Below are 21,001 nucleotides of genomic sequence, written 5' to 3' on the forward strand. Positions count from 1 at the left end.
AAGCTGACATTTCTTGAAGTTCTCAAATTCCCATCATTTCCCACTTTCAGGTTCTTCTTTATTTCCACCCCACCATTTTTTATTTATTAAAAAGATTGTTTTTTTCTTGTTAATTTGGAAAAAAAAAATCTGTTTCTTGATTTATTGTTTTAATCTTGAGCTGGATTTAGCTATATGATTTGCATGGTTCATTTCTTGGTTTCACTTGTCTGTGATTTGCGTTTGATGCATTATGTTGTTATAAATTGAATGTATTTGAGGTATTTTCTGATCTTCTTGCTTATTCATATTGAAACTTTTATTTGCCTAAAGAATTTTTTTTTGGTTAGGTTTGCTGTGTATATACAGTCTATTATACAGATACACTATTTTTTTTTTTTAAATTACATTGTGTGTACATGGTTTGATCCAAAAAGGGCTAGATCCAAACTCTGGTTGCTGTATCTGTTTATTAATGTTATTGATCTCTGTTTAATTTTGGGTTGTTGTAGCAATAAAGTTCCCAACTTTTGCATATTTCAGACCACTTGTGTGATTTGATCCTTTCTGAACTTGTTTATTAATTGGCCATTTCATGTAATTTGATCCTTTTTTAACTGCATAACCTAATGTAGTTAAGATGTTGGTTTTATGAAATCAGATTGAAATGGGGATTATGTTGAGCAAATCCAATTCTTGTAACTTAATTTTGTTTCATGCTTTGTTTGGTGCTTGCTATGTCTGTTTACTGAGGGTGTGTTTGGTATGGAGGAAAACATTTCCCAGAAAATGTTTTCAATTTTCCCATGTTTGGTCCAATAAAATTTCTCTAGAAAACAACAACATACGCAATATAGTCCCATAAGTGAGGTCTAGGAGAAGCGCTACGAAGAACAAGAAGTTCTGAAGTTCAAGGACGAACTCCTTCTTTTAAATATCAACTCAAGGTCTCCTTTCCTTACTTGTTGGTTTGAGTGCTTTATCGAAGGATTGATATAGAGAAAAATGCCTATATTTCTTATCTAAGCCCACCTACCTTGGGATAAGCGGTTACCGGAAGTTTGAAGCTGACTTTAATGAGCAAGAGTAAGATGTACGCAGACCTTACCCCTACCTTTCTCTAGAAAACAAGTTCCCTAAAAAAAAGGAAAATGACTTCCCTAATGGTAGCAGGGAAGACAAGTTTCATAAGTGACATTCTAAGTTCATTGTCTTTTCCCGACCCACCAAACACCCTTAACCCCCACCCCTTGATCATCCTACCCCTGCCACTGCCAAACCCCCACTCCCCACCCCTCCCCATAGTGTTTTGCTAGATCATATAAATGCTCTTGGGATAATATTTATTTGCTTATTTACCAAACGCTAGTAAATAAGTAAGCAACCCACTCATTTTCCATGGAAAACATTTTCCTTCATACCAAATACACCCTGAATGTTCTTGTTTCTGTTCAATTTGCATTGTTATAGTAATAGAGTTTGCATCTTTTCTGTACTTTGACCCCAAAATATGAGATGTGGTCCTTTTCTACATACTTATTAATTGACCATTCCATCTCATTGATCCTTTGACCAGCATATCCTACTGTTGTTAGATGTTAGTTTTCTGATTTCAGATTGAAGTAGGTTGATCAGGATTTATTTCTAAAACTTACATTTGTTCTTTTGGTTATACGGTTTGCAGGGCCTCTCTTCCTCTTTTACAGAAGAGGTCGAGAAGTTAGAGGGAGGAGGCCAATGGATTTTGAAATCAACAGTTGGATTGGGGAAAGGCTCCCCAGGCTTTTTGGTGGAGTCATGCTAACTGCAGCCTTGCTCGGGGTATCTACTAGCTATTTAACAGGGATCAGTCTTCCTACTACTCTGCCCCACCTTTTACCCAATCTAAGTAAAAAGAACCGTGGGAAGAAGCGTATTCGTGTTTATATGGATGGGTGTTTTGACCTGATGCATTATGGCCATGCAAATGCCATAAGACAAGCAAAAGCGTTAGGTGACGAGTTAGTAGTTGGAGTTGTTAGTGATGAAGAAATTGTAGCTAATAAGGGTCCACCCGTTTTATGCATGGAAGAAAGGTACGAGTTTCATTAGTTTCTCCATCTTTCATGGATTAGATTTTTATATTTGTTTCTCTTATCTGTAAAATATTTCATGCAGAAAAAAAAAAGTTGTTTAATGGATTACATTCTGCTTGATGCTTTTTTGTTCTAGTAGGATAGGTGAAGAACGAGTCCAGTGTTATGGACTGTACCAAGACTGAGAATTATAAAATGCACGAGCCAATAAAGTTCTTAAGAGGGATCTTAGTAAAGATGGTATTGTTTAGTCCACATTTTATGTAGGATGATATCCTATAGCCGTGTTGATAACAATTTGTTATCAAGATTAAGATGTATTAACTAGATACACCAATTCAAGTCCTAGTTAACTATCCTTGTAAACTATCTTGAATTAATTAAATTTTATTCCACTTGAGTAAAAATGTTAGCTAATACATAAAGTAGATTTTTTTCAAAATGCTTATTGATGAGCCTAAGCAAGTTTTTGACGTAAAGTGGATTATGGAGAAGAAACTTCTTGAAAGAAATTTCTCCCTTCAATTTATGCCTATCGGCTCTGACATGTTCTCTGTGTGTTTGTAAATGTGTTTTAGTTCTTGGAAGTTCAAATATAAAGTAGCATTCAGTTCAATTACTTGACAAAGAATTGAGTGCAATTTAGTTACGTCTGTGTAACTATGTGATGCCATTTTGTTTCATCAATTAAACTGTTTCAGTTTTCCCGACCTTTACATGTCATCTAAATTTAAGATGCTTTTGCAGAGTTGCCCTTGTTAGTGGGTTGAAGTGGGTGGATGAAGTAATTGCGAATGCTCCTTATGCAATTACTGAAGATTTTATGAACCGTCTGTTTACTGAGCATAAGATAGACTACATTATACACGGTGATGATCCCTGTCTACTTCCAGATGGAACTGATGCTTATGCCTTAGCAAAGCAAGCTGGTCGTTACAAGCAGATTAAACGCACTGAAGGTGTCTCCAGCACAGATATTGTAGGTACTATATCTCTCCTATTCTCGTTCACTTTAAGATTTGAATCTGTTATGCTAATATAGCTTAAAAAATCCAGAAATATGCCTTATTTTTGTGGTTGAACTGATTTTTAGTAAGATTGTGTTCTGTATAAAATGAACCTGCCCCCACCTCAGATAGTTTAATTGCAAACTCTATCCACCCCTGCCCCTAGTTTTTACTTCGTGCATACATATGGAATTAATAATGTACAGAGGTCATTAATCTTCCATTTCTTTTGATGGTTTTGTTAGCTATTCATGATCCTTGCTATATATTAGACTGTTTGTCATGTGCCAAAGTTGTGTATATAGCTGATTATATCAGAAGACCTGCGTATAGTGATTTTTCAGAAAGGAGAATTTTTTTTATAATCAAATGACTTTCCCAAGAATAGAAATGAAAATAAATTAAAGAGATTGCTCAGTAAACATTCTGGAAAAAATGAAGAAAAGGAAATGTTTCCCGGAACCAGATACTAAGAGTGATGAGTATGTTTTTGTTTTCTCATACATTTTACAATCTTGTTTTGTAGGAAGGATTCTTTCATCTGCTAAAAGTATTTCTCAAGATTGCTCCAATTTGTCTCTCCCTGGCAAAGATGATAATATGAACCATGTACATGCTGAGGAAAAAATCTCGAAGATCGATCACATATCTAGTTTTCTGCCCACATCTAGACGGATTGTGCAATTTTCGAATGGAAAGGTACCACAAGTTGTACTCTCTACTTATTATTTGTGAGGCATCAAGCTAGATATATATTGTTCCTTTTTCTAGTTGAATTCAGTGTGTGAACATTATGAGTATCAATTGAAGACTACTCAAATGTAGAATTAGAATTTAGTGACAAACTAAATTCAATCTGTCAGTTGACTTTATGCTACGTCAACTGACATATCCCTATTCAATCTGTCAAATTGAATAGGGATTTCAATCTGTCACTAATTTAGTGATTTTTACATATATATCTTACTTCGTGACGAAACCCGAAAATGCTGATATCGGTTGATCCAGTTGATTATATGCTATGTCATCCACTTCTACTGCTTTAAACATAAACATTTGGCTTAGTTATATAAAAATTTACGGTGATAAAAGTAGAACAAACTTGTGGAGTTTGACAGAATAAACCAAATGAAGATAGAAGGAAAACAGAAAAGTATCCCCGGCTCAATTATAGAAAAAGAAAGGAAAAATAATAAGACGGACGTGGAACTTGAACCGCCGATTCCATTTGTAGAGGTGAACCCAATAATTAAAGACAGAAAACTCTAAGTCTGACTTCTCTTTTTCTCATCGTGATTATTTCTGTTTGAGCTTCTCTTCCTTTTTCCTGGAGCTTTTTAAAAGTATACATTCTCCTACTTTTTTATTCTTAGGGGCCTGGGCCAAATGCTAGAGTTGTGTATATTGATGGGGCATTCGACCTTTTTCATGCTGGCCATGTTGAGGTAAATCCCTAATTTTGGGTTTTTGGAATTTGTCAAGCTTTTTTTTTTTTGAAATTGGTAACTGTAAAGGAATTTGTCAAGCTTTATTATGTATATATAGTGCAATCATATATTGTTAATCTGGATGATTTATGAACTGTCTGTGAAGGTTGCTTCCTTCTACTTGCATGCTAATGCTAAGTTTCACAGCTTAAGATGCAGTATAAGTCATTATCGTTAATGATATCGAGAATCAAGTAGCATTTTATATCAATTGCAATAAACTCTTTTGAACTGTCAAGCTCATTATAATAGTAGGTGTTTTTTAATGGTAGACTAAATATCCACACTATTGAATCTTCTTCTATTGCCTCTTGTACAGGATATACTTAATCTCCAATTCTGATCTTTAACCTGACTTTAGTGTCTTTCATTTTTATTTTTTTTATTACGCTCTGTAGGTCATTAAAATAGTTTCTTCTCATTCAGCATCATTATACAGTTTTACGAATAAGATACTCTTTTTCTCCCACTCAGATCCTTAAAAGAGCTAGACAGTTTGGAGATTTTCTTTTAGTTGGAGTTTACACTGACGAGACTATCAGGTATGTTTATGTTAGTATTAATGAACCCTTATTTAGTAATTAACATCAGTATTACAGAGTAATTCTTATTTTCATGTTATCAAGATACGCTGAGTTTGTGATTGTCTCTGTATTTTCACTTGCATGTTGAGATACCATGGTTTAGTTACTACTTCCTAAAATCTTCACACAGTACTCCTTCAGAACCTGTGGTTATCTCATTTAACAAACTTTCTATGTGTATGAAGATAAAGAATTAACAAAGTTTAATCTTGCAGTGAACTTCGTGGACATCAGTATCCATTGATGAATCTGCATGAACGCAGTCTTAGTGTACTTGCCTGCCGCTATGTTGATGAGGTCATTATTGGTGCCCCTTGGGAAGTGACCCAAGATATGGTAAGCTTGCTTCTACCTTTTAGATGTCTTTTTTATCTCTTCTATCTAGTTCTTTTTAGATTTGTCTGCCTAATTGCTATGTTGCTCGGCCACTTCAAAAATGCTGACGTGTGTGCGTCGGACCCTCCAAAAATTGTGCATTTTTGAAGGATCCGACACGGATGCAGCAATATTTTTGGAGAGTCCGAGCAACATAGCCTAATTGTATTTATTGTTTATCCAAAAGATGTGCTGCTATAACTGAGAGCCTAATGCTCTATAGTTTATAGGTCATTAACCGTGCTTAAAACATTCACCAAAACACTTAAAAATGCAACAAGATAAAATAACCACCCGTGGAAGTGGCTTTTTGCAGTTCTTCCACGAGAGCGTTTTGTTATAGCTAGCTATTCCTTCTGTTTTAAAAAATTAATTGATCATTTTTTCCTCATCCTGCTCTTAGACCTGCAAAGCAGAAAGAAGGCTCTGCATTTCTTATTGATCACTAATTTATTCTCTTTTTTTCTTTCCTATTTGGCATGGACTAGGTAACAACGTTCAATATTTCTGTGGTTGTACATGGGACAGTTTCTGAAAGAAATTCTTGTACAGGAGTAAGTCTCCACACATTTTGGTTGTCGCACAATCACATTTTCTTTTTATCGCGAGGGGAAAAAAAAAAAAAAAGAACAAATATTAGAAGCATGTTCCTGAGAAAAATCTTGGTTGATGCAGGAAAAACATGATCCCTATGCAGTTCCTAAAAGCATGGGGATCTTCCGAGCAATTGAGAGCCCTAAAGATATTACAACCACTTCAGTTGCTCAAAGGATCATTGCTAACCACGAGATATATGTGGTAAGTGGCACTTACCCAATTTGTCGCTTAAGTCTGTAGATTATACAGCATTTACCTCATCAATATACACATGCACTTAGAGAGAGAAAAAAGACGGAAAAAGACAAGACTTGTATAGAAGCATTATTTGGATTGACTACCATGCCCAACAGTGTCGAATTTCTAAATATGATCTAGATAATTTGGTGGGTTAAAACTAAGCATTGCGTTCCACTTCTCGTGATAGTTCAGAAAGCGTCAATTGACTAGGAAAGTCAAAAGCATTGATGGTCAGAAAAATCATTAGTCCAATAGTAGCTTCACAAAGTAGTTTATAAATTTCCTAAGATGCAACAATCCGTTGAGAAGCCCTTGAAATCTTTCATCGCCACTCCTGGAGTTTTAGTTGTGCAATACATTACCTTATAGACTAGGTGCAATACTTGAATTCTCATGAAATGCTCATATCTCTATCTATAGTGAATTGGAAAGTTACAAAGACCATATTATCAATCTCCTCTCACCAGATTAAAATATTTGTTGGCATTTATGTTTTTGATATATGATTCATCGACATTTCTCCAGTTTCTACCATAGATTTATTGCAAATTGATACTGGAATTCTCTAAAAATCTCGATTCCTCCCTGTTAGTGAAGGAGCTGTCCCATGTCAAGATTTTATTTATTACATCCCATGCTCTAACATCCTCAGTTTCTCATCATTTCTAGTATATGTTCTCATTCATTAAAACGCATGTCAAGATTTTACTGATCTTCTTTGAGTGCTATTAGTTTCGCGCTATCATGTGAAAATGGTACCGGGGTTTGGCAATAACCGTGCCTTGTTGAATTGTGCAGAAAAGGAACAACAGAAAAGAAGCAAGCGAGAAAAAATACTATGCAGAGAAGCAGTATGTTTCAGGCGATTAAGTATTATATTACAGTCTCCATTATGGCCTCTTGTAGCCTATGTTACTCGGACTCTTCAAAAATGGACACGGGTGCGTGTCGGATCCTCCAAAAGTAGTGCATTTTTGAAGGATCCGACACGGGTGCGGCATCATTTTTGGAGAGTCCAAGCAACATAGCTTGTAGCTGACTTGTAACTTAGACGAAACTGCTCTTTTTCAAGTTTTTTCGTCCTGTATTTGTATTTGAAAGATATACACATTCGAGGAGTGTCAGGATATAAGAAGAAATTTCATAGTCAGAAGATCTAGATTTCTTTTATTTTTTTATTTTTTTGGTTGTAATCCTCTTCGGGAGTGATACCAAAGATTTGAAACTAATTTTCAACCTCAGATCCATATTGATTCTTGTAAGTTAAGGAACCGTTGTTCTATTCTTATTCTGTAGTTAAATGTGAGTTCCAGTTTCAAATTTAAAACCTTAATTGAGTGTACATAATGTTTGCCTTATTAGTTATTACCATTGTTTCTGCTTTGTTTCATGGTTAGCTATCTTTTGAGTTGGTAATGGAATGCATCCTCAAGGTAGCATCTAGCATGAGATGGAAACAAATAGGAATTTGTTTGTTCACATTAAATGAGAAGATTATTAATTGTTTTTCCTTTCAGACGCACAACGTCAGATATTTCAGCCAAAAAGGGAGAAACAGAAAAACTTAAACAGGATTTTCTCTGGATTCATGTGTAACTAGTATACGTACCCGCGCGATGCGCGGATTGTTCAAAAGAAAAAATAGAAAGGAGAGATAAAAAATAGATGTATATGAACCATATGTGACATATTGCGGATATAATATTCTCAGATCAGTCTTATCACATTCTAAAATGCGCCGATTGTTCAAAAGAAAAAATAGAGAGGAGAGATAAGAAATAGATGTATATGAACCATATGTGAGATATCACAGATATAATATTCTCGAATCAGTCTTATCACATACTAACATTTTCCGATGGTATATATTGTTGCTTCAACTTCATTATTAACCATTTGTTTTGAGTTAAAAACTGTGCAGCAAGAGAAGATGAAAAATTAGCATAAAAAAGACCAATGTTTTCATCAGGTGAAAAGCGAACCAACTCATTTAGCTTTGCTAATATCTCCAAAGAACTTGCCACTTCCATGCGGAAAAGAGTAGTCCAACATATCTGACAACAAAAAATTAAATAAAGAGACCAAAAAATAGTTCTACAACTACATAAGGATCGAATGTATGATTTTTCATAAGTTGATCAAATAAATCGACCAACCTACTGTAACGACACAAGTCATTGGTAGCATTTGGAGCCTATCAAATACTAAAGAGTAGTAGTAATTGTAATTCAAACGTTTGAATAAACTAATGTTGGATATATTAAGTGTTTAATAACTATTCATCTTTGACTCAAATAGCACTCAATAGTCCACCAGTTCATCTATCTAACACTCAAACTTTTATGCCTATAACCAAACAGTGTTCTCCTTTAGTTCTTATTATTTCCCTAGACGTGCTGAAGCCAATCAAATAAAAAATGAATTGAAGCAAATGGTTTTGTGTACCTTGTAATCGTTGTGTTTCTTGAAGAACATTTTACATAGGAATAAACTGAATGGAGTAATTCCAGTTCCAATGGCAAGCTGAGAGACAAATTGAAATTATAAAAAATGCATATCCAAATTGAAAGGCAGCAAAAGTGTGTTAGATGACAATAATGTAGGTAAAATAAAATTTACCATTTTAATGGTGGCATTTGAATTTTTTGTCATGAGCGTTTCTTTATCAACAACTCTAGTAATCTTGACCTCGCATTTGAGCTTCAAGTCACCTGAAATATGAAACATTTGTAGCTACATTAGTAAGCAAGAGCAAGAATGTTTTTGTACTATGCATTAGGAAGAGTGGTTTTAACTTAATGCATGCGAAAACTAAGATAAGCACAGACTAATCTTACATCATTTAGAGAATTAGGGAGTCGTTCATTATGCATAAGAAGTTTGAGCAAAGTCCTTTAACTTCTTCAAGTTTGAGCAAAGTCCTTTAACTTCTTCCCCTTTGTCATTGGTGTACGCAAGCCTTTTGACACACGGAGAAATGTTTATGAAATCTCAAATTTAGACATCTAACTTGTGATCCCTTAAACAACTATGACTATGCTTGGAGTATATATAATGTATCACCTATAGTTGTTGGTAGAATTGATAAGTGTCAATATTAATCACAATCTTGGCATATGATTATCAATCTATTAAGAGTGATCTGTAATAGGTGAAATTTTTCTTCGAATAATTAGGAATTAAAAGCTTATGGTTTTGGAGTTAACGAAGTCACCAAGGGCAAACGTTAGCATGGTATGGAGCCGAATAACTTAAGTTAAAAATTTGAATAACTTAAGAGCCGATTAAAGGCTTTACAATATTTTTCTTTTGGAATTTGAGTAAACAAAAATATTTTTAATTGCCAATCACCGGTTCATATAACTTAAAATTGATATGTAAAATCTTAAATCTCTTTAAACATTTGTAAGATCATGCAGTTGACTATTTTGTAAACATGCTTTCAGTCCTATTCTACTATATATAAGTGAGCTAATGATAATTTTTTACACGTTGGTGGTCTTATTTTGTATAGAGAGTTTGTAGTATACCTCAGATACAACATTTTTTAAATCATTTGCTGACTTTCCGATCATTTTTCTTTTGCATCCCTATCCCACATCATCAAAATAATTGTACCGGTGTCATCTATCACTCCTAATTTTAGCTTGAACCTGGAAAGAGTCATTATAGAAAAAAATTTAAGTTTGTTTATGAAAAAAGTTGAGGTATGTATTATGATCATACCTATGACTGGCAGTTGGAACTTGCCCGCATTTTTTACAATAGAACTTATTCCCCTCTGGCTCAACCTTCTTTGCGCACATTTGCATGCTAAATAAGACCATCCATGCTCTAGGTCTATGTATACAATGGTTGCTACAATCCGAAGTTTCCTACGCTCATAAAAAAATTGGATTTACAACTGTTATGTACAGAAAGATAAGGTAAAAGTTTTCCTGTTGTGCTGATTATTAATAATTAGGTACTCACATGCTTAGAGTCAATCAAAGCCTCAATAGTTTTAACTCCAACACTTCCAGATGCTAATTCATCTTCAATAGAATGAGTCTTTTGAGATGAAATTTGAGTAATTCTTTGTGAGTAATTCTTTGTGAGCTTTCTCCACACACTGAGACGATTCTGTTTCATATTGTAACTTGAGATACGTTAATAAAGAGTAAGAATAAAATTTAATTTGAAATGACCATAAATTTAGCGTAACTTATAGAAACCTGAAGCTAAAGTCAAGAATTTGAGGAAGATCTGAATTGATCCAAAGCTTGGAAACGTGCCAAGTGTTCCTCACTGAATATTGTTCTGCACGCTTAATTATATTAATAAGAGTTTGCTAATTGTACAAAGACATAGAATTGCAAAATAAGTAGACAACTTAATAACCTCGAAATCGATGTGCTTCTAACTTATTTTGCATGACGACAACAACGGGCTTATCATTCGATTCAATCAAATGTGGCTTGATCTCGTTCCACAAAGTCGCCCAAAATGTTGCAGATATATTGTTGCTCCTACAAGGTTAAGCACATGATTCAAAATTACAAACTAATTAAACATTTATTAGTTGTGGAAAGCTTACTTATAATCTATGACTCGAACGTTCATGATCATACGGACGTTACCGTCTTGGTTGACGGACGTACGTCCCCATAACTCACAATTTCGCTACAGATAACATCTACAAAAATATGGACCAAAGAAATCGGTGCGAATTTGTCATAGTTGAGGTATGTTTAAAGCAATAATTTAAAAGAATTAATATGTATGTATGTTGAAGAACTGAAAAGTGCAGATTATTTCATGAAAGTGACATGGACATCCGTATGAATTCCCTTCAGCAGAATCTTTGTTTGGTGCAAATGTAAATAATTTTATTTAACACATAATATGTAATGTTGGTAGATTCATTTCCTGTTCTGTGAAATAATATTGGGTTTTAACGTGTAAAAGCATGAGATCCACCAGATGCTCAACGAGTTTAGATTTATTGAAATTACTACTTTGGCTCATGGGCTGTTGTTTAAAGTTTAACAATATAATGTAGATAATAGTTATAGATAGTAGTTTGGTTTGTAGGTATTAGCAATCAGTTCAACCCATGGACAACAGAAAGCAAATAACGGAAAGTAAAAGAAAAAGGAAAAAGATTTAATTACCGAATAGTTCGGTGTCGTCAAATTCTTGTGGATTAGGCAACTGCTCATAGGGTCTGAATTTGAAGATACACATGTTGCAATATGAATCCGATATTTCCTCAACGATGGTCTTCTGCGTGAAAATCAACTTACACATTCTTCATGATGTACAAACCCAATTCCTTGAGTTCTTGGTTCATCGTTTTCAAACTTTGAATGATATTCCTGCCAACACTTGCGTGAATGCGACCTCCCTACAAAAACACTAAATCAGTTAATAAGACTAAGTTTTTCCGTATATTTTTCTTGTATAATGATGCATATGTAAACAATGCAAAATAGAAGTAAAGTGAAAATATTTAACCTTTTCATCCATTAGAATAAGCTCAGTTGAAAAAGGACCATCAGGTTTGTTGTGAAGTGGTTTTTTCCAAAGCCTGACAATACGAACCTTTAACCTCCAATTCATCGGCTTGGTGTTAATTTCGCTAATAAAATTACTTTCAGCCGCCATTAATTCATCTGTTAATAGAGAAGAAGTGTGAATCAATATTGACAGCGAGTCAGCGAGTAGAAACGAAAAGCCAATATTATAGAGCAACTGTTATAAGAGAAGAGTAAAATCAACGTGTTCAAATTATTCAGGCATATAATTAAATATCTTGTGTTCATCAATGTAGAGGAATTGATTTGGTTACCCAATTCACCAAATACCTAAATGATATAACCATGAATGTAAAAAAAACATAAACTATGAAAAGAATATTGTGCAGATGGTAATCAATGTGAAGTACAGCAATTATGTTTAAAGAAATTTAAGTATTATTCAGGAATTAGAAATCAGTGTCATACCCTATTTTAACCTAAGTCAAAATAGTTTACAACATCCGGGTAATTCCGGGGTTAATTAAAGTCTAAGGAGTCGCCACCTAATTATTATGGTGAATTAGGGCACCTAAAATCATTAAAGTAATTATCTAAAGTTGATTTTATTTTTAAAGTCTACGAAACCAAAAAGACCTGAGTAAGAGTTCAATTAACCTAGAGGGAAGGTATTAGGCATCCTCTAAGTTCCATTAATAATGGTTAATCCGACCAGACTTATAGTTAATTTAGGCTAAGTGTAAATATAATATTGTAGAAAAAATAACTTTATAAGTATTGCTAAAGTTTTAAAGTAAGATGTAATAAAGTAATAATGTTATAAAAATAAGATCTGTAGTAGATGTAACCATTTGCATAAAAAAGGGAACTTTGAATACCATTGAAAGTAAATAAAAAATGTAATGATTTGCATATAAGTAATAGATTTTAACAAATTTGAACTTTGATTAAAATAGTATTAATAATATAGATGCAAACTAAATCTAGCTTTGCTTTTATAAAGATGTGAATTGCTTTCTCTTTATTTAACTATGTTTGGCTAAAAATATGCATAATTGGTTCAAAACTTAGAGAATTATTCGTAAAATATATTTGATTTTATGTTTGCGTATTAATGATGTTTCGAAATTTCTAAAGTAGTAATAAATAGGATATAACTCCTTTAATTCAAATACGCTATTTAAAGATCAATTATTTTGAAAATAAATATTAAGACATTATAAATAACTCCAATATGTAAAAGGAAGAAAATGAAACTTATGGAATTAATTGTTAGTTCTTCCCACCCATTTGCTAAATTAAAATTACTAATTCATTTTTTTCATCTAAATTAAGAAAATAAAACAAAATAAAAGGTTAGTCATGCAATACAAATTAAATGCACAAAAATAAAAGAAAAGAAGCAATAAGCTAAATGGGCTCAGCCCCATTTTAAGAGTGCTGCTGCCGCCACTGTTGGGCTTCGGCCCAGCAGCCTTAATATATTGCTGTGACTGTCACTGTTCATTGGGCTTAGCCCAGATTTTATTTTCTGTTTTGGCTGCGGGCAAGACTGACTCGAGGAGGATTTTGTTGGGCTTTGGCCCAACATCGAATGCGGAAGATGACGAGTCCCTCGGACTCGTGTGCGAGATGGTCATGCACAAAAAGGAAAAGGAAAGGATCAGTATGGAATCGATGAACAAGGCTAAACACATGAAATATAGACTCCAAAAAATCAGCAAGTTAAGTATATATAATGTACATGTTTGAGTGTATTCATTCGAGTAATTAACATAACACGGCAAAATATCTCCAATGCACAACGAATCCATGTATTAGCCTAAAAATTATCATGATTGTTCATACTTGCATTAAGTATTTGTAAGTAGCATGCACAACCAGCAACTAAATGAGCTATACACATCTTACGGTTTATGCATATATATTGGAGCTTGGCAACTGTTCTCTAGTTCTTTAATAAACTCAATTACAGATCTTTATTCATAAATAAGGTACTTAAATAAGGAGAGTCGAGATCATGCTTCCTATACTTGACTTATAAATGGTTCCAGTTAAAGTATTAATCTCTTAAAATTTCGGACTAAACACAGAATTCAATTCCAATTATGCGCAGCTAGTTAAATCAGTAATAACAGACTTTATATGAAATCCAACCCGAGAAGAGAACTTAAGAATCATGCTTAACTGAAACACAATATATTTCCGAAGATTTTGGAGTTGAGAAACTCCTTGAAAGCCTACTGATTTGCCACTCATTAAATCATAGATCCAACAAAATGCAGTCAAATACATGTTATTTTCGTTCGGATTTTGTGGCCTAAATGCACGGCACAAATGAATCCTAAGGCGTGATTTTTAAAGAAAACAGAGTCTACAGCATATTCATTCGAACCTAAAAGGAAAGAAAGAAAATAGCTAGAAAGAACTTTAGAGTTACGGACAGGCAGAATAGCGAGCCTTAAAGTCATTTTTGAAACAAAATAACGCATGACAGTGTTATGGCTATTGCAAACACAGACGTATATCATGAAAGATTGATTCGCAGGATGTTTTCAGGCAAGGCAGTCGACAGATTCAGAGGGTCATGTATTTTCTTTTCAGAGCATCTTATCAACAAAGATCTAGAACGAGATTTATAGACTTCACGGATATTGGAGCTGGACTCTGTAGCTTCTTGCTATGTCAACTAAAGCATGTAACTACTTGCAACAGTACCAGGCTAGCAGGGCCAAAAATAAGAGTGCACTGCAAACAGATGGTAGACGAGAACCCAAGCTAACACTGGTTTCACAGACAAGAGCAAGCTCAACAGTATCCTATAGGCATTTAGCTGAGACACTACTACACACGCAACACATTGGGGACATGACAAATTAAAGCTGAAATATAAGCCTGAGCTAGCCTACTTGACCACGCGGACTGGACAACACAGTTATATTTAGCTGGGCAGATCAGACCATAGACAAATCGCAAAACATGATCAAATTATCGAAGAGACTGATTAAAAGCAACATCATATTTTCAAACAAAAATTAAACCCAAAGGATCCATACTTCATATTTAGGCAAACTGAATCAAGCTAGCATACCAGGCAAGTCTAATCAAGATTAATCACGCCATGGGAACCAAAATTTGCATGTATAACATACTTTGACTTATACTGAACCAAACTAATCTAAACACACCGAGAAAGAGTAAGGGCAATACTGATTTGTCTGGCCTGCTTGGCAACTGACCAAATCGCATAATCTAATCTTGTTCATTTGTGACTAAGACTAAGCACAAACATAAACTACACATAAGAACAGACTAGTTTGCACATAGGCATTTCGAAGTTTATCTAGGTCTGTCTAGGACTTACACCAGAATCCAAATGAAACTAAAACTAACTACAAATATCGCAATGGCATGGTTCGAATATGGTATTTGAACTCAGATTGAAAATATGTCCTATGTTCTGGAGATCTAAACAATTCTAATAGGCAGCGAAGACACATACACTCCTCAAATATTCAACAGAGTATGACCATTTATCGCAGTGGCCAACATTCTTTTCAGATCAGACAAAATCATTCAATACAGCTATGTTTTCCAGAATATAAGCTTAGACACTAAGAACATGATTTCTAAACACCAAAAACACAAGTCGACACTAAAAATAAGAAGAAGTTCAGATTGTACCTCTCGTGGGTGCAATGAACTGAGGCGTCGAGGTCTCGGATCCGACTCGCTAGCCACGGACAGCTTTGAAACTCGAACAAATGAGTTCCGAATCGCCCTCGTAGCTAAATTCCAACCGAGATCGAAAGAGAAATTCTAAGAACTAAATATTCTTGGAGTAAAAATGAGCAGACTGTTTATATGTTGGTGTCTTCCAGATGTTCAAGAAAACTCAAATGATTTGTCAAGTTGTAAGGGGTTTGAGTAAACTCCCACCGATCTCCAGAAAAATCTCCCAAAATCAGATCCCCAGAAAAATCCCCCCCCCCCCCCCTTCGGCTGAGCTCTTAGAGGCGTATTTATAGGTGAAGTAACTAGGGTTTTTTGAGGTTTTTGAATTCACGATTTTGGCTCCAAACAAGGTTAAAGGAGCTGTTTGAAATCAACCCGTGAAGGAATCTCGTGCTCAGATCACTGAAAAGCTGCTCTTTCCTTCAGACTTTCAGAGGTGTTCTTGGCCATTTGTGTTGACTCGAACGTTGGAGACAAGGAAGGAAAGTTTTTTACATGAAAGTGGGGCAACCGGTCTGCCATGGTTAAAAGAGGGTCTGGACTTTGGTTGAAAAGGGAAAGGGTGAAGAAGAGGAGAGAGCAGAAGAGAGATGAAAAGAAAGAGACGGCCATTGCACGAAAACGGGTCTGCTAGCGTCTGCCATGGCTGTGGACGTTTTCTTGTCTAGAAGAGGAAAGGAAGATGAGGGATTGGAAAGAGAGAGCTGAGAGGCGTCTGAGTTGTGGAAGAGAGAGGGAGATATTTTAGGTTTTAAGTGAAGTGGGCCGGATTGGGTCGGGTAGAGTATTGATGGGTGTGGGCTGAAAATTGAGTTGGGCTGGTCTGTGTTGGTCCGAAATGTGGCCCTTTTTCCTTCAATTAATTCTTTCTTAGGCTTCTAATTTAGTAACTGGTATAATATATATACTATGATAAATTATGATTAATAATGATATTAATAGTAGTAGAAATAGTAGTGAAAATAAAATATTTAACTCGTCAATAAATTTAGAAACCCGAAGAAATAAATTAGAATAAAGGAGGGACAAAATTGGGTGTCAACAATCAGATTACTCACTTTAGTGCAAAGAGAGCTTTTTGCAGAGAACACTCAGGATTCCTGTCAAGAATTATAAGTGTTCACAAACCGCTGCATCGTGATTTATTGCCCTTTGTAAACTGCTCCATTCTGAAAAAATTAAAGATCGTGGTATCCCTAATTTTAGGGTTCGTGGAGAAAGGTATTTTGTGCAGGAGATGAGGAATGGGAACGTGGTGTAGATGTGGGTTACTCTAGGAGTAGTTTTTTTTTTTCTTTCTGATTTCCCCCTTTTCCTTTTCCTTTTCCTAGTAGGATTTAATAGAAAATTAATTGCCAATTTTTAAAACTGAAACGTGGAAGTTGTATCCATACCATCTGAAATATTTTTTTTCGTTTTTTTTTTAAATCCATATTAAATAATTAAATATTAAATAATACTAACTAATAGCTACTTAATAACTAATTAACTATTTTCTAACTTAATTGTAACACGTGGCATTCTGTTACATTGCCACTTGTTACAATGCTATTGCAAACTATCCTCTTTTTAATTATATATAGATATAGATAATAGATATAGATATAAATATAGATTTATTGAACTGCAATTACAGTTGGGGTATTTTTTTTTTTTCCTTACCTATTGTTTCTTACCTTTACTAAACAGAAACAGGAACATTGCTTCCTCCTTTTTGTGATAGTAAATATAGAACGTAATGATCTATTAATACTCCTTAGAGGTTTTAAAAAATAGGAAATGTAAGAAATATCCGAAAATATGGAAGGCCTCGCGTTCGCCTTTTGTTCTTTTTTCTTTCTCCCCTCTCTCCGTCCCTATTTTTTTTTTTTTAATTACTAGCTATCACTTTCCAACTGATTCCAAACTTCAACTTGGTGAACATTACGTTTTCTATGAAAAAGAAAGCTTTAGGGTCTGATTTCCTATTCACTTCACTAAAATAACGGAGGTAACTTATTTCCAACTTTTTAAAGTGAACAAGAATATTGAAGACCTTTAATCCACGATGTAAAAGTTGGAAAAAAGTTAGATACTAGACTTTGCTAGCCCAAGAATTATGCACGCATCGTGCACTATGCTATCTTTGCCATTACACCAAGGTTCTAAGGACTTCCTTTTTCCCTCTTCAACTAATACCATTATAGAATCTCTATTATGACAAGAGTGTCAGCAAAGTAGGCATGGCAACTAAGGAAAAATCATATGCAAGACATGGAGAATGATTTGCAATTTCCGCCTTGAGCTGAGACATTGGAAAACTACAAGCAGCTTTTTGCTCGACATACTAGCAGCCATGATAACTGACTTTCAAACAACGGCCTTCCTACCTTGACAAAAATTTCAATCAGCATCCCACTACATTTATCTACTATTTACTTCTCCCTCTTTTACCTAACCGATGCTTCCCTGCGAGAGGAGATCCATGGGGAGTTGTAAGAATATCCAATATCACGACATCCTAATCCATTTTGTCAATTACCGGTACCAGACAATAGGTGTCGATGTGTTCTGAGGTAGCTGAGTCGTCATACAATGTTGTTGCTGCCAAGGATGCAAACCTTCATTTACACTAACTGCACCAGCCCCAAATGTTGTTCTTGGTTCAGCATTCTGATTATCATCTTCAACATCCATCGCTACTCCCTCCATATCTTCAGCATCCATCATATCAGAATTGTCCGTTTGACCAAGGACTTCAGCTCCTTCTGCAGAAGGAAGCTGAGATGGAACCCAGGGAACAACTGCTAGACACTCTTTTGCAGAACCAGAGTCATCCTGTGGCGTTTCTTCACTGTCGGCTGGTCTAAATGCATTTGCACAGTTTTCCCAGAAGACTTGACCTGCACAACATACAGAAACTGGCTGCTGAGTTTGAAGCTACTAATGCCAAATCAATAAGAGTTCAGCAGATTGTATTTTCTCAGCCACATAACCTTTACACGAAAAGAGAACAGCTTGGCGGATCACAACAATAATAAAAGTTAGGGCAAAACTACGCTTTTTAACCCAGAGTATCTTTTTCACTTGGGTAATATTCTAAAAACACCAATGTATAGTCAAACCAAGGAAACAGACAATGGCAACCAACTTCTCTGGCTCTGCTCGTGAATCATACTAGACTACAAGGAGAGAAATTCCCAATCAGATTCTAACTTCAAGCAATATCAGTATCACATCCATTTCCTCTAAAACGAAAAACCAATAACCGGTTTTGTGTAAAGCAAAACAACTTTTTCTTTCTAATGTATTAACAGCGCTTTCTACACAGACTCGTTTCCATCGACACCATCCTCCCAAAAAAAACTCAATACATATGGGACCCTGATTCCTGAATGTTTCCTAGTTCAGCTCCACATTTAGCTCATTAAGTAAACAAGCCATACTAAAACAACAGTGATTTCTAACTTCTTTCATCAGCAAACAAACTAGTCAAAAAGAAAGACTGAGCTACTTGACCTCCACTTGCATTGACAAAAGCCATTCTAGAAAGTACCTAATGTTTGTCTTAAACATTTCATGCTTAAAAATTTCATGCTGGCTTAAATATTATCCTAACTCCAACCAGCTCATTTTGAACAGATGTATTGCCACATGAGTACTCCGCAACATTTTTATGCTTTTTTATGCTGGTTAAGTAGAAAACTGACCCATCAGTGAAACTGATAGATTCAAAGCTGAATTTTCTCTCTCATAACCTTTCTCTCAAATTTGGACAGAGCTTCACGATTACTTTCTGAGCTGCGGAACGTAACAAGTTCTCATAACAAGATACACACCAGACACCACCACAATTCGATACTATGTCCTGTTGATCTCAAGCTGAATTAAACTCTATTATTAAAACCTAGATATACCTAATAAATAAAGCTTTGTCATCATTGTTAGCATTTGAATTTTCCATCTAAACCACCAAATAACCTCTTATGAGCTAAATAAACAACTAAGAGAATAGGGACTGGACACTTACTTTTGAAACCATTAATAAACTGGGGATTCACTTTAAGAGAGAAATTAGAAGGGGAATGCACATGAGGTGTGTCCATAGGCTTGAAAAGAACAATTCAATTGCCCTCTCTCCCATTTCTTCATTGGTTGCCCAAATGTTGTTCTTGGTTCAGCCTCTTCTATTATCATCTCAACATCCAAACATACAGTAATCCATTGGCAGTTCATTCAAATTATCTGTTCAGTTCTGTCAACAAACATTTCAGCCCATTTCTTCCAAACAAAGTAGTTGGAGTTAGTTATCGGAATCCTCTGTATCCATTCTGCGGTAAGTTGAAACAACAACAACAATTATTGTTTAACCGCTTCACTCCAAACTTCTATATGCAGGGGCCAATGTATATTTCACTGTATTACATACCATGTATATATGCACCCCGTCCATATTCCCAGAAGCATCCTAAACGCATACAGTAAATAAAAAAATGTCAATTTAACTACACCCCTAATCATTATAAATCATCTAAAGAATAGAAATCAATCAAACATACTTTGTAAGTAGCCACTAACAATTCCTTGACATTTCATCTAATTAATATTTATCCTCAGTTCTTTCAACAAACAGGGATACTCTTTCTGTATTTTAGTAAGTTGATAATTCAAACAGCTAAGACACTTAAAATAGGATGGAGGGAGTAATAAGGGTAAAATAGGTATGAAATGGTAAATTATCTCAAATTGGACATCTAGACAAGTAAAAATGGACGGAGGGAGTAATAAAATAAATTGATTAATTAAGAAAACAAAATTGATTTGAATCCAGTAAATTAGAGTTGTGGCAGAATCTCAAGCTATCTCTACGAAGTGAATTATTCCGTTTTATCTATCAATAACTAATATCATTTCAATACAAAAACAGTCATACCTTCAATATAATTTCATATAATAGCACCTCACTATTATATGTTGTCTATAACAACAATTCGCCAAAAAAATATCGAAACAAATAGAAGAATTTGAAAAGGCGAAGATATTTACCAGTCTGCGAATTTTTCTGGCGGGAGAGGAAAGTGAAAAATCGGAGAATTCATCGTACACGTCATCCAAATCCTTCCTTTTCATCTTCATTGGATAATATGCATCCATATTTCTCTTTTAATCTCAGCAAAAACCCTAAGGTCAATTTGTGATACTATTGATCACCCTGATTAACATTGTTATGTTTGAGTAATATCTAAATAATAGGAATGGAAAAAGTCAATCAAACATTTCAGTTAATGGAAGGTTGTACTAGCTTCTTTCTTCATAAGTCTAGATTTCTCCAGAACCTTTGCTCTACATAATCATAGTGGATATTTTTTTATAGAGAAACAAAATATGCTGGTTAAGTCTTCTTCGGGTCAGCAGAAACATTTGATG

At 34.8% G+C, this 21,001-nt stretch overlaps 3 protein-coding genes and 1 long non-coding RNA gene across 4 annotated transcripts; 1 reads left to right on the top strand and 3 right to left on the bottom strand.

Moving 5' to 3' along the window:
* LOC132068540 (ethanolamine-phosphate cytidylyltransferase-like) lies at nt 1-7,285 on the top strand. The gene is made up of 10 exons (XM_059462160.1): nt 1-50; nt 1,664-2,054; nt 2,802-3,037; nt 3,588-3,760; nt 4,435-4,506; nt 5,023-5,090; nt 5,348-5,468; nt 5,996-6,061; nt 6,183-6,305; nt 7,143-7,285. Exons 2-10 carry the CDS (start codon nt 1,717-1,719, stop codon nt 7,212-7,214), a joined length of 1,269 nt encoding a protein of 422 aa, XP_059318143.1. The 5' UTR covers nt 1-50; nt 1,664-1,716; the 3' UTR covers nt 7,215-7,285.
* A 757-nt stretch (nt 7,286-8,042) lies between these two features.
* LOC132066980 (ferredoxin--NADP reductase, leaf-type isozyme, chloroplastic-like) lies at nt 8,043-9,050 on the bottom strand. Its single transcript, XM_059460158.1, has 3 exons — nt 8,964-9,050; nt 8,790-8,867; nt 8,043-8,398 (listed from the first exon to the last, which is right to left on the bottom strand). Exons 1-3 carry the CDS (start codon nt 8,994-8,996, stop codon nt 8,183-8,185), a joined length of 327 nt encoding a protein of 108 aa, XP_059316141.1. The 5' UTR covers nt 8,997-9,050; the 3' UTR covers nt 8,043-8,182.
* A 2,581-nt stretch (nt 9,051-11,631) lies between these two features.
* LOC132066982 (uncharacterized) lies at nt 11,632-17,174 on the bottom strand. The gene is made up of 3 exons (XR_009416974.1): nt 16,654-17,174; nt 11,928-11,998; nt 11,632-11,730 (listed from the first exon to the last, which is right to left on the bottom strand). It is a non-coding gene; the product is annotated as an uncharacterized LOC132066982 (long non-coding RNA).
* A 528-nt stretch (nt 17,175-17,702) lies between these two features.
* On the bottom strand, nt 17,703-20,740 carry LOC132066389 (uncharacterized). Its single transcript, XM_059459710.1, has 3 exons — nt 20,621-20,740; nt 19,605-19,698; nt 17,703-18,477 (listed from the first exon to the last, which is right to left on the bottom strand). The coding sequence occupies exons 1-3, from the start codon at nt 20,726-20,728 to the stop codon at nt 18,113-18,115; spliced, it is 567 nt and encodes a 188-aa protein (XP_059315693.1). The 5' UTR covers nt 20,729-20,740; the 3' UTR covers nt 17,703-18,112.
* Between the last annotated feature and the right edge of the window lie 261 nt (nt 20,741-21,001).

Source organism: Lycium ferocissimum, chromosome 8 (genome assembly GCF_029784015.1).
Source record: "Lycium ferocissimum isolate CSIRO_LF1 chromosome 8, AGI_CSIRO_Lferr_CH_V1, whole genome shotgun sequence".
Taxonomy (NCBI): Eukaryota; Viridiplantae; Streptophyta; class Magnoliopsida; order Solanales; family Solanaceae; genus Lycium; species Lycium ferocissimum.